We start from the raw sequence: 11,043 nt of genomic DNA, 5'->3' as shown, positions 1-11,043 counted from the left end.
AAACAATATGTGAAAATGTGGGACAATGAATTTATTAAATTATAGTTCATAAAATACCTTGGACTATGGCCATGAATGTCATCATATTCTCTCCAGAGACTGGTGAAATCGCACATAAGCGGTAGCATAAAATAAAACACGCTGTCAGTGTGAGATTCCAGTCCATAACCATTTCACTTTAAAAAAATTGAAAATCCAAATGATGCTGACTCTCAAAGTTTAGCAACTCAATGACAAAACTTAAAACAGAAAAATACAGGCTGGGACAAAACTCAATTTCATACCAAAACAAAAACACAAGCAGACAAGTTCCACCTTTTGCCATCTCTGTGTTGTTCAGATGGGGCAAATTACTATGAAAACCTACATACATGTACCATTCAGCTATTATTGAACAGTACCGTAAGATAAGCCCACATTTCGGTGTCTACATAATATGTTGGTGATCCAGGTTAGCAGCTGTAACACCGCAGTCAGTCTGTGCTGAGAAGATGAATCACTGGTGTAAGAGGTTTTCTCAGTTCTACGAAAATAGTGTTACACACCAATGAATACAATAAATATTCAATTAATGATACATGAAAAATAAGACTTGACACCTTAGGCTAGTCTTTTCCCATTTAAAATACAACAAATGTGGTTTATTCTAAAATTTCATTATATATCTTAAGTCTTATAGGAAATAAAAAAAGAGATAGCAATTGTCAAAAGTCTACTGATTTCAGCTTCCTCTCCTCCTTCTCAGTAAGAGGCTGCTGGGAGAGGATTTTGTCGTGCAGACGGTGGTGTTTGCCTATACCCAGCTTCGGCAGGCCTCGGTTCAGCCCCTCCAGGAGCACACACGACTTGCACAGTGCCTGGCTTGAGATGTAGCCACAGCGATTACAGGTCCCCTGCACTGGCATCTTCACCCCCTCTCGTACAGAGAGGTTCTCACCGGAGTGGATGATATCCATGATGGAGCTGGGCCTCACACTCTCCAGGTCCTTTAAAAAGGTTCTTGCATAGCCACGATAAGCATTGGGAGAGTAAATACATTCAGTGGAAAAGTAGTCCAACTTCTTAAAGTAAGCGTACAGAACAATCTCTTTCTCATACGCATATTTAAGGGGCTTGCATCGAGGCACGACCCCTTCGCCCTCACTGGCTGTGGAGATGGCAGTGCAGCGACGAAGACGAGCTATGTCCCCTCGCAAGACGTTCATCAAAACTGTTTCTGCCACGTCGTCAGCATTGTGACCTGAATATAAAAAAAAAAACAGTATTGACACAAATTCCAACAAAATATTTATTCTTTGACATTAAAAAAAGGCTCCTATCACGTTTCAAGTTACCTGTACATATCTTGTCCACTTTCAGCATGATGGCTCCTCTGTCTAGCGCCTGCCTTCTGAACACTCCACAGAAGGTGCAGTTATTTTTCAGTCCCACCTGCTTCACTATAGCATCCATAGTCCAGCCATACAGCTCCTCGTAAGACACAATCTTCAGTGGCAGTTCGTACTGTTGCTGATTCCTCTTTACGGTCTCCAACGAGTCATCTCGGTAACCAGTGATCCCCTCATCCACTGAGAGAAGCATCAGTTCAAGCCCATAGTTGTATCGCTCATTTAGGAGCTTCATTACATGTGCGAGGACTGTGGAGTCCTTCCCTCCTGAGGCAGCGATTCCTACCGTTTCCCCAGGTTTGAACAGCTTTGCTGCCACAATCGTCTGATGCACCTCCTCCTCAAAGGCCCAGAAGAAGCACTCCTTACACAACGAGTGGCCAGTTTTTGGACGTTTCAGCACAGCTCTTTTCTCAGCACAGCTGCTGCACAGGACAGGCATCTTTACTGCTGGAGGAAGTTTGGTGAATGATATTAAATTAGCTAAGTAAATGTTCCCAAAGCCCTAGGAATAAATGAATGCCAGCCTCCAACGCTCCATCTTATTGTTGCAGATGTTTTAGTGCAGCTGGCACACTGTGTTTACTGTAGATGGCATACAAATCTGGTATTTAGACTACTATGTGATTCTATATAGGCAAACACTCTGTGTCCTAATTCAATAATACACAGTTCTAACCAGGTTTTGGTTCTGCAGTATGATGAGCTGGAGAAGTGACACAATTCATTATACTCGCTGATGTTAATTTACATACTGATTAACTCGTTTTTTTTTTTTAAATGTGCTGTTAACTGATGCCACTGTCCCACTATGTGCTGCACAACAAAAATGTGGGAGGTAGTTGCAGCTGGTAAATTTCACCGACTGAAACATCCAATAACTAAGAAGGAGCTAAGTAACCTGTACAAGTAATCTTAGTGGACTAGGATTTTCAAGTCATACCGAGTTGAACAAAATGACTCACAAAAAGTTTCATCATAGTCTAACAGGAATGTACTTTGGATAATAATCAAAGTTATTGCAATCGCCAGTTTTGAAGGTGAATTTTAGCTAAGTTACGTGTGAGGTTGTGTCTGTTTAAGAGTCCAACAACAAAAACTAACTGGGATGAAGCTAATACAGACGACAACTAAAAGCTTTCATATAACAGTTTGAAATGACTTAATGTGAGTAAAGCACACGAAGATGGCAGTTAATTATAAGGTTTCTTAACATGATTAAAGCCGAATGACACCAAACTAAAAATCACCAGACCAAACGTGTTTCCAGGTGTCGCTAGCCAAGTTAAGCTAACAGTCAGATTTATGTTAGATAACATTTCATACCAAAGCTTCCGATGAACCGATGTCTGAATTGAGAATGTGGGGAAGAAACCCACTAGGAAAGGTACTCTCGAAATATAACTTTTCTTAGTTAAACAACGAAAAATGTTACACCACTGAGTAAAGGAGCATGTTGTTTCCTCATGTGTCGTTAGCTCTTCCTCACCGAAAAACGGAGAGTGTGAGCATGAACAGCGCCACCTATGGGTCGGAGTTCGACGGTGCACATGACTCTATAACACTGACAGCCCTGAAATGTCGCTATGGGACCTTATGAGTGATTAAACAGTACGGGCATCATTTTAAATCCTTCTGTGATGTCCCTTTAAGGTGTTGGTGAGACGTCTGGCAAGGAGTTTAGGGCAAATCAGAGATAAATCACACAATCAAGTCAAATGTAAGCAATAAGGATTTATTAATTTGCTTCAGAGAATGTCACTACTGCAACAGCTGCAATAGATATCAAAATGCTGTATGGTGCAAATGAAGGACAAAGGGGTTTGCTGCTGGAGGGGAGTAAGGCGGCTGAGGTCAGGGTTCATGACAGGAAAGAGTCACAAGCTTAATTGATGGGGTGAAAAGCACCCCTCTGATGCCACTGCATGTCTCTGATGCGCCGAACCGACTGGATCTGAGGAATCTGGGCTCCGAACTCAGCGCTGTCCTTATACTCCCCCTTTTCAAACAGGTACTGAAAGCCTCTGTAGCCTGGATACTGATAACCCACCCAACTGGTGCACCAGGAGCATAGAGAGCCAAAAACAGATAAGTGACAGTTAGAGGTCAAAGGACGGTGATATGAGGAGTATCAGACAACATTTGCTTGCAGGATTTACTCACGTGCCACTCTGAACTCGAACAGAGGAGACCTTCTCCTGGTAGCCGTGTGCGTGAAAGCTGGGGACATCGTCATCTATGATTTCTATCTTCTTCCCTGCAAAGCCGGGGTTTTCGTAAAGGACAATCTTGTGCTCCTGGCTGTCCTGAGAAAGAAACATAACAATCCAGTGGGTGATTTGTTTAGCCACTGTTGGGATGACTGATGGGGGGGGGGGGGGGGTTGGTGTAATAATAAACAAAAGTGTCTTTATTTCTTACCACTTTAATCGGGCGGAATGCAACAATGGTGTCACTACGCCTGCTGTTGGTCCAGGAATCCCAGCGAGGATACTCCCCCTTCTCAAACACATACTGCTCCCCCTTACAGTTGGCCTGCTCGTATCCCACCCATCTGAGGGGGCACAGGAGAAAGAGATGGAGGGTTGTGGTTGGTGCAGGGGCAAAGCAGGAAAGAAAGCTAGTGAAATATGTGTGGCACACATTCATTTGTTTTTCTGTCCACTTTGTCTCCATGCCATCCCCTACTCATTCAAGAGTCAGTCCCTCTTTCTCTGTCTGTGGGGTTATAAAATCATGTTCTGGTTTTCTGTCTTTCTCTGACCCACACTCACGGTCCACACAGCACCAGTATGGAGCCCACTTTCTCCACGCCTGCTTCCTGGAGGTTGTTACAGGGGCCAGTCAGCTCATGGCAGCGTCCCTGGAAGTTTTCCTGCTCATAGATAACCAGCTGTGTACCAACGGGAGAAAAGGGGAGATTAAGTGTGTTGAACACACTGAAAGAGTCCTGTGAGTGTTGTTGAGATACTGGTCTCAATTTTAAGCTCGCCAATCTGTCACCAATCTCATGTTTGGAAGATACAAGGACCCAAACAGTGAGCGTACAAGTGCTTACACCTTGGAGGAAGTTGTAAATTGTGAATGTGTCAGTCTCTGCTTGTCTGCTACGTTTCCTCTCACCTTAAACGCACTGGTGCCTGGCTGCTGCTGCTGCTGCTTGGATGCAGGGTTCTGGTGGTCTGTGGCCATAGTGAATGGATGAAACTGAAAAGAAACAGACAAAATTATAACTTTATTGTTTCTGATAAACATCCATAGATGTCCACGTCATTAAAAAAAAGTTTTATATATTTAAATCTAAAATATGAGCAGGTCAAACTGTCATTTATCCCTTTTTCATAGATTATGTTTTCTATGATTCTCTATGAGTTTTCTAAGTGCTCGTTCCTCTCCCTCCAAAACAAGTTCACCACCTTCTGAACATAAAATTACTGCCATGCAGAAAGGGATGCACTTTGTAGAGATTAAACCTAAAAAGTAGTTGCATAAGGAAAACAATTACGGATAAAAAAAAATTATAGACTAAACAAAATACAGCACGACGGACATAAACCCCTTACCAGTACCTGTCTGTGCCAGTGTGTTTGTGATGGCACGATGAGCTCAATATATACGGGACGCCCAGGGGTGGAAACTCTGCCAACAGTACCCACAGTGTCCAAGCTGGCCTGCAGATCGGCCTGCCATAGGCCCAGCAGACTGAAATGAGGGGTCACCATGTAGCCTGCCCCCACCCCGGGGTGTCACACTCCCACAAAGTTATTTCATTAGTTGTCAGTTTTGTCCAGCCAGTCATTGTTCGATATCCACATGATTCAGCACAAACAGTGCCAAGAGTCCCACACCTACAATGAGAGGGAGAGAGAAAGAGAAGGATTGTAAAAGATAGGGTTTACTGTGCTGGAGAGGTTCGGACTGGATTGAATAACAGTCCACATGCTGTTGAATATTTCCACAAGTGAAGGTTTATTTAGTATTTCATTTCTAGAAAACAGTAGTACTGTCCAGTCTGAAAACCCATTGCTGCTGCTGTTTGCAAAGATCAAAGACAGCAGCTCCTGAGGCTGAACTCAAGTTAAACCTAATGATAATCACACATGCCATCTTTCTCCTGTCAGCAGTAGTTTATTTACTGTAGCACTGTGCCAAAGTACAATTTTGGAGTACTTGTACTTTTCTTCAGTGTTTCCATTTTATGCTACTTCTTCTCCTCTAAAATTCAGTTGCACTAAATTTATGTGACGGCTGTAGTTACTAGTTACTTTACAGTTCTACTAGAACTAAGAGTGATATCCCCTCCAAACGTCTCTGACGGTTTCAGTTAAATTAAACTGTCTGAGGCCAAACAAGGTAAAATCATCCAATATTGGACAAAAACAACAAAGTCCCAAAACTCAGCATATAAACTTGAGCAGAAGTCTTCTCTTCCTTTTCTTCCTTTTCCACTGCAATGATCATCACACAGCCATCAGATTTATCTTGTGACCCTTTGGAGGGGATCAATACCCAGGTTGGCTTAACTAACTTAACTAAAATACTTAACTCTATGTAAAGTAGATACAACTATCTTCACCTCCACTAACTACAACAATAAAATTCTATTTGCACACAGATACATCAGTATTGACAGTCTAATAGTGTCATATATTATATCAGTCACAGTGGCTTTTACTTTTTATAATATTTGTACATTTTCCTGACAGTAAGTCTGTACTGTTCCTCAAGTAGGATATTGAATGGATGCTTGTAGTGGAGTGTGTTTATATTATGATATTGTATACTTTTACATAAGTAAAGGTTATGAATACTTCTTCCACTTCCTCTTTTTTATTAGTTTTAATGACCTGACATCTGCATGCAACAATCTCACAGGGGGACAGATGTTTGTTTAAAATACTTTTGCTTCCATTAAAGCAAAGTGTGAATATGGACTGAGGTCATTTTTGAGCTACCACTAAATATAAATTTAGGCATATAACTAATATGTAAAACACGACTGGCTCAAAGTGGACGTGCGTCACTCTCATGGTGCAGCAGGACGGTCTGTTTCAATGGAAAGGCAGAGGTGTGATGTAAGAAAGCACTGTAATTCAGTGGTGTTTTTCTGTGCTCATATTTTAAGTACTTAAATTTTGTGATATTTCAAATGATTACTCCACTGCCTTTAATACATTTATTACATTTATACAGAGCAGTCACTTGCTGCTTTAGATGTGAGACGATGTATTATGGTGCAATAACACCAGCCACAACACTGAAACGCTGGTTAAAATGCAAGGAGAAAGTGTGTGTATCGCCCTTAAGGCACCATTCAGGGAATGTGGCGATGCGCAAACAACTATCCTTAACAGAATATTTATATTGGTATTTTGGTCTCTCTTGCAAAAGAGGTCTTGATCTAAGTGAGACTACCTGATGGAATTTACTATGAATACTTCTATGCTTTTTTTATATACAACTTTTCTAAGGCAGCAGCAAAGATCCGCATCATAGCTGGACTGCACACTCTAAAGCAAACAACTGACCACATGTGGTATTTATGCTATGGACACCACCTGAGTAGTCACTTTGTTACTTCAGAGAATTCATACAGTGTGTTGTTATTTGTCATTAAACACAGTCTTGTGCGTAAGTATCCGTGCTTCTCGCCCTCACCCACCCCGTCACCCGTATAGCTCCAGGGGCGCTGACCTGACCTTGCACTCTGACCTGTGTGAGAAAGTCCATAAAGATCAGCGCATGTAGGAGGGGTGTGTGCAAAGTCAGTTTCTAAAAGAGAAAAACGACTCGTCCATCCTGTTGTAATTGTGTTTGCATTTTGAAAACACCAAAAATACAACTGTGTGTTGTGTTCTGAAGTCTTGATGTTGGATATTTCAAATACCTGACTGACACATACAACAGTATGTATGCAGTATGAACAGAGTATTTTGAATTGAACTGAACCAAGCTGACATACAATGCAAGTCCTAGATGGAGACCGTGAGGATCATGGTCTCACATGCTCCACCTCCTGCAGATGACTAAACCTCAGAAAACAGAAACAGAGTCAGTTAGCCCTTATTCATCCACAGAAATAGCGCAGTGAACTGTTTGTGGTGCATTCAAATGCAGTTTTGTCATTTCGATGAATCTCACATGGGGGAACGTGGTGGAATGTGCTTTTAAAAGATAGATGGTCATGTTGAGACATAATCAGGATTTTTGGCATAGATAGATGAGCGCTGCTTAAAATAGGTGGCAACTATTTTGCCTGGATATGTCACGTTTTTTCACTTAACACTTGCACTTTTTAATTATGTTTTTCCTGAGGTTACAGGTGAGATTTGTCATGAGTGGCTGGTTTTACATTACACACCTCACTGCAGAGGTTGGAGACTTCAGTAGAACTGAGCTGTCCAAGCCCACATCTTGTGTCTGTGCAGAAAATATAAGGTTGCGCAAAAAAGTAGTTCAGCTCTGTGATGTAATGCAACCCTTTTGTGTACATCTGAGTTCAGGTGTTAGAGTTCATGTCAAAAAGTCAAAGCTCATGTAATAAAGTCAGCTGAAAGTCTCCTCTGAACTATGACAGTGTTATGGATGCTACAGGTGTGTTTTCTTAAGACTCACGGCTGGCAAACTGCATGTTTTTTCATCTACTGGCTTGTTAGAGAATCTTAAGCATAGGGGAGCACTGAGGACATAGAAGGAGACATAGTCTTGTAAATGTGTGTGTCTGCTTTCCATGCTCCAAAAGGACAATGCAGACAAGGCTCTTCTTAATCATCACATGAGGGGAATTATTTCTATTTTTGAACATTACGCCAATATTACAACAAAAATAATAGCGTGCATGTGCACTTTTATGTCATCGTAAAAAGTAATCATGTCGGCTGGTGGAACCTATTTGGATTGTGTAAAATTATCAGAAGGCAGTCTTTTTTTTTACTTACCAAAACTGTATGCATAATTGATAGATGATTTTAACATAACTAATAATAGCTCCTAAAGTTAACTTGGTGACCATTCATCATGAGGATCATTAACCAAACAACAAATGGACAATGATGACTATGGAAGGGAATGCGGTGCACTCTGTTTTAATAGCAAGCATACATACAGTATGACATCATTTCCATTGCTGTTAAGCAGATGCGTATCCACATATTGACTGAATAAGTCATGTGCTCCTAATGCTGGATGAGCTGTCTGGCTAAACTGGGGGAAATACAAGCAGTAAAAGTGGCACTCATGCCTTGGAAATAAATTCAGTTCAAAGCACATCTGCAGTTTGTCTTAAGGAAAAATATCTGCCAAATGTAGGCTACACTATTTCCACATCTCTGATTGTGGTTTTTCCAAATCTTTTACTATCTCAGTTAAAGCCATTTCCACCTTGACGTACAAGTATAACATCACCAACAAACAGGGCCGACTCCAGGTCAAACAACTTTTATTGGCCACTGAAACATACATGGCACTCCTCTCTGGGCACAAGCAGCGTTGCCATGGTTAGGTTAAGGCAGAGGGCAGGCACTGTTGGCAGCGTGGGTGAGGCTGTGGGAGTGGGTTGTGAGGCAGGTGAGGTGATCCTGCTCAGCTGGCTCCAGCTGTTGCAGGGGGTGCAGGAGGTGCTGGGGCGGGGGCAGGGGCGGGGTCGGGGTCGGGGCCTGGGCCTGGGCCCGGAGCCGGAGCCGGATCTGGGTCAGGAACGGTGAAACAGCCCCTCTTGTGCCACTGCATGTCCCGCACACGTCGTACAGACTGGATCTGGGGCGCAGGGGCCTCCCAGTCGTTCCAATGCTTGAAATCTCCTCGCTCAAAGATAAACTGGCGCCCTCTGTAGCCTGGGTACATGTAGCCAACCCATCTGGAGGAAGGGAAAACAAACCGTGATATTTGTCACAGAAAAAACTAAATTATAATAATTTATTGGGTTGGAGTCTGAAAAATAAAAACCAAGAGAAATGGATGAAATGGGAGGATCTTACGTTCCATTCAGAGCCTTGACACTTGCTACACGATCCTGAAAACCGTGGCCCCACAAACTGGGTACATCATCATCGACAATCTCCATCTTTCTACCAGTAAATCCAGGGTTCTCATACAGGTGTAGCTTATGTTCAGCACTGTCCTGTTGAGGAGAGATAAACTCATGGATACTATTCCAAGTCCTTCAAATGTCTCCAGAAGAGGCTGGTAAAACAATGATGCATGTTGTGTAGGGAGGTCAAAAAACTGTGTGTGAAACTAATGTGTGAGGTGGATAAGAGAAATGAGTGAGGTCTGTATGGCTGCAGTGTCAGTTTTGTATTGAGGCTAATCACCCACCACTTTGAGTGGCCTTAGAGACAAGAGGGAGTAGCTGTTCTGACTGTTGGTCCAGGTGTCCCAGCGTGGATACTCGCCCTTCTCCAGAATAAACTGCTCCCCTGTGAACCCATGCCGATCATAACCCACCCAGCTGAGAGGGAAACACAGAGCACACATGGTAAATGTGAGTTAAAGTCAAACTGACACCACATCAAACAGGATAAGATTAAAAACACATTTCTTAGTGCACATGTGAGGATGTGGGAGATCAGTGTTTTACAGGCTAAATTAACAAATTACTTACGGTCCTGACTCAACTATCACAGATCCAACCTTCTCCAGTCCCTTCTCTGTCACATCTTTACACTCTGCAGAAAACTCTGCCTTGCAGCCCTGAAAGTTCTCAAACTCAAACAACACCACCTGGATCACACAGAAAGAGACCTGCAGGTTACCAGGCAGCATGACACCCACACAGGTTCACCTCATTTCCCGCGGGGAAAGATTGAGATGAAGACCTCGATGAGGTGGCATATGTGGTCTAATAAGATTTCATACGGCGATGATATGATACAGCTTATCGTCTGTGGACGGTACCTTATACGTGGCTCCAGCTCCACCCTGGCTCTTCCCAGCAGCCAGCTGCTCCGGGGCACTCTGCTGCTCCGACATCCTCCTGATCCACTGCTCCTCCACTTTTTGGCAGCAGCACACACACAGACAAAGCACCATCCATCATACACGTACACACGGGCACAGATAAGCACACAGGAGGAAAGCTCAGTGTCGCAGCTGCAATTTACAACTCACCCCTGAAAAGAAGGATTGCATTCGTTTTGGGATAAAGTTAAGCAGCAATCATTTGCACGGTATTCTGTTAACATCAACTGAATATGAAACTGACACCAAAGAGTGCAGCCTAATTCCTTAAAGTATACACTCATCAGTCCTTTATCAGGTTCAGTTACAATCCATAATGTCAAAATCCTCCAAACCTGGGTCTTCACTGATGCAGCACCATCTAACTCCATTGCACTGGAATTAACACACCTCTGCTATTGATTCCTGAGTCCAGAATGAGGCTTTTACCTGGGTATGCCTGCTAGGAAGTGGTAGTGTCCGTCTTTCTCTGTGCCACTTGGTGTTTGGTGGGGTTGAGCCATTAGAGGGCAGGGACAGGGGGGGTATTTATGGTTTATTTCTGGCCACAACAGCAGAAAAGGGGGAGCTGTTGATACAGCAAGTCTGTCGCTCACATTGTGTCCGTAACGCTGCCTCTCAATAGGCAGCTGTGTTGGCACACGTTGCCCTGCCCGTCCGCCTGGCTGCCAGTGAGCACTGTGTGCGGGCACAGGGA

General features: G+C 43.1%; 3 protein-coding genes across 4 annotated transcripts; all 3 read right to left on the bottom strand.

Annotated features, from left to right (window-relative positions):
• Positions 1-16: 16 nt before the first annotated feature.
• Positions 17-2,867, bottom strand: ctu1 (cytosolic thiouridylase subunit 1 homolog (S. pombe)). Of its 2 annotated transcripts, none has more exons than XM_041041347.1 (3): positions 2,715-2,867; positions 1,335-1,838; positions 17-1,240 (listed from the first exon to the last, which is right to left on the bottom strand). In XM_041041347.1, the coding sequence occupies exons 2-3, from the start codon at positions 1,828-1,830 to the stop codon at positions 705-707; spliced, it is 1,032 nt and encodes a 343-aa protein (XP_040897281.1). In that variant the 5' UTR covers positions 1,831-1,838; positions 2,715-2,867; the 3' UTR covers positions 17-704. The 2 variants fall into 2 exon arrangements, with proteins under 2 accessions (XP_040897281.1, XP_040897282.1); XM_041041348.1 differs by having other exon boundaries at positions 1,335-1,835.
• Positions 2,868-3,273: 406 nt separating this feature from the next.
• crybb2 (crystallin, beta B2) lies at positions 3,274-4,981 on the bottom strand. Its single transcript, XM_041042437.1, has 6 exons — positions 4,927-4,981; positions 4,512-4,621; positions 4,163-4,281; positions 3,810-3,942; positions 3,552-3,694; positions 3,274-3,442 (listed from the first exon to the last, which is right to left on the bottom strand). Exons 2-6 carry the CDS (start codon positions 4,578-4,580, stop codon positions 3,274-3,276), a joined length of 633 nt encoding a protein of 210 aa, XP_040898371.1. The 5' UTR covers positions 4,581-4,621; positions 4,927-4,981.
• Positions 4,982-8,969: 3,988 nt separating this feature from the next.
• LOC121184631 (beta-crystallin B3-like) lies at positions 8,970-10,836 on the bottom strand. The gene is made up of 6 exons (XM_041042425.1): positions 10,776-10,836; positions 10,284-10,381; positions 9,991-10,109; positions 9,705-9,837; positions 9,365-9,507; positions 8,970-9,243 (listed from the first exon to the last, which is right to left on the bottom strand). Exons 2-6 carry the CDS (start codon positions 10,356-10,358, stop codon positions 8,970-8,972), a joined length of 744 nt encoding a protein of 247 aa, XP_040898359.1. The 5' UTR covers positions 10,359-10,381; positions 10,776-10,836.
• Positions 10,837-11,043: the final 207 nt, after the last annotated feature.

The sequence above is a fragment of the Toxotes jaculatrix genome, chromosome 7, assembly GCF_017976425.1.
Source record: "Toxotes jaculatrix isolate fToxJac2 chromosome 7, fToxJac2.pri, whole genome shotgun sequence".
NCBI lineage: Eukaryota > Metazoa > Chordata > Actinopteri > Toxotidae > Toxotes > Toxotes jaculatrix.
This window is presented reverse-complemented; position numbering and strand designations above follow the sequence as displayed.

Coding starts and splice junctions, on each gene's coding strand:
- ctu1 (XM_041041347.1), bottom strand. CDS start 1,830: ATGCCTGTCCTGTGCAGCAGCTGTGCTGAGAAAAGAGCTGTGCTGAAA. Junction 1,241..1,334: donor AGTGGACAAGATATGTACAG/GTAACTTGAAAC, acceptor TTTTATATTCAG/GTCACAATGCTGACGACGTG.
- LOC121184631 (XM_041042425.1), bottom strand. CDS start 10,358: ATGTCGGAGCAGCAGAGTGCCCCGGAGCAGCTGGCTGCTGGGAAGAGC. Junction 10,110..10,283: donor GAGCTGGAGCCACGTATAAG/GTACCGTCCACA, acceptor TGTGTGATCCAG/GTGGTGTTGTTTGAGTTTGA. Junction 9,508..9,704: donor CTCTAAGGCCACTCAAAGTG/GTGGGTGATTAG, acceptor TCTCCTCAACAG/GACAGTGCTGAACATAAGCT.
- crybb2 (XM_041042437.1), bottom strand. CDS start 4,580: ATGGCCACAGACCACCAGAACCCTGCATCCAAGCAGCAGCAGCAGCAG. Junction 4,282..4,511: donor CAGGCACCAGTGCGTTTAAG/GTGAGAGGAAAC, acceptor GTTGGTACACAG/CTGGTTATCTATGAGCAGGA. Junction 3,695..3,809: donor CATTCCGCCCGATTAAAGTG/GTAAGAAATAAA, acceptor TTTCTTTCTCAG/GACAGCCAGGAGCACAAGAT.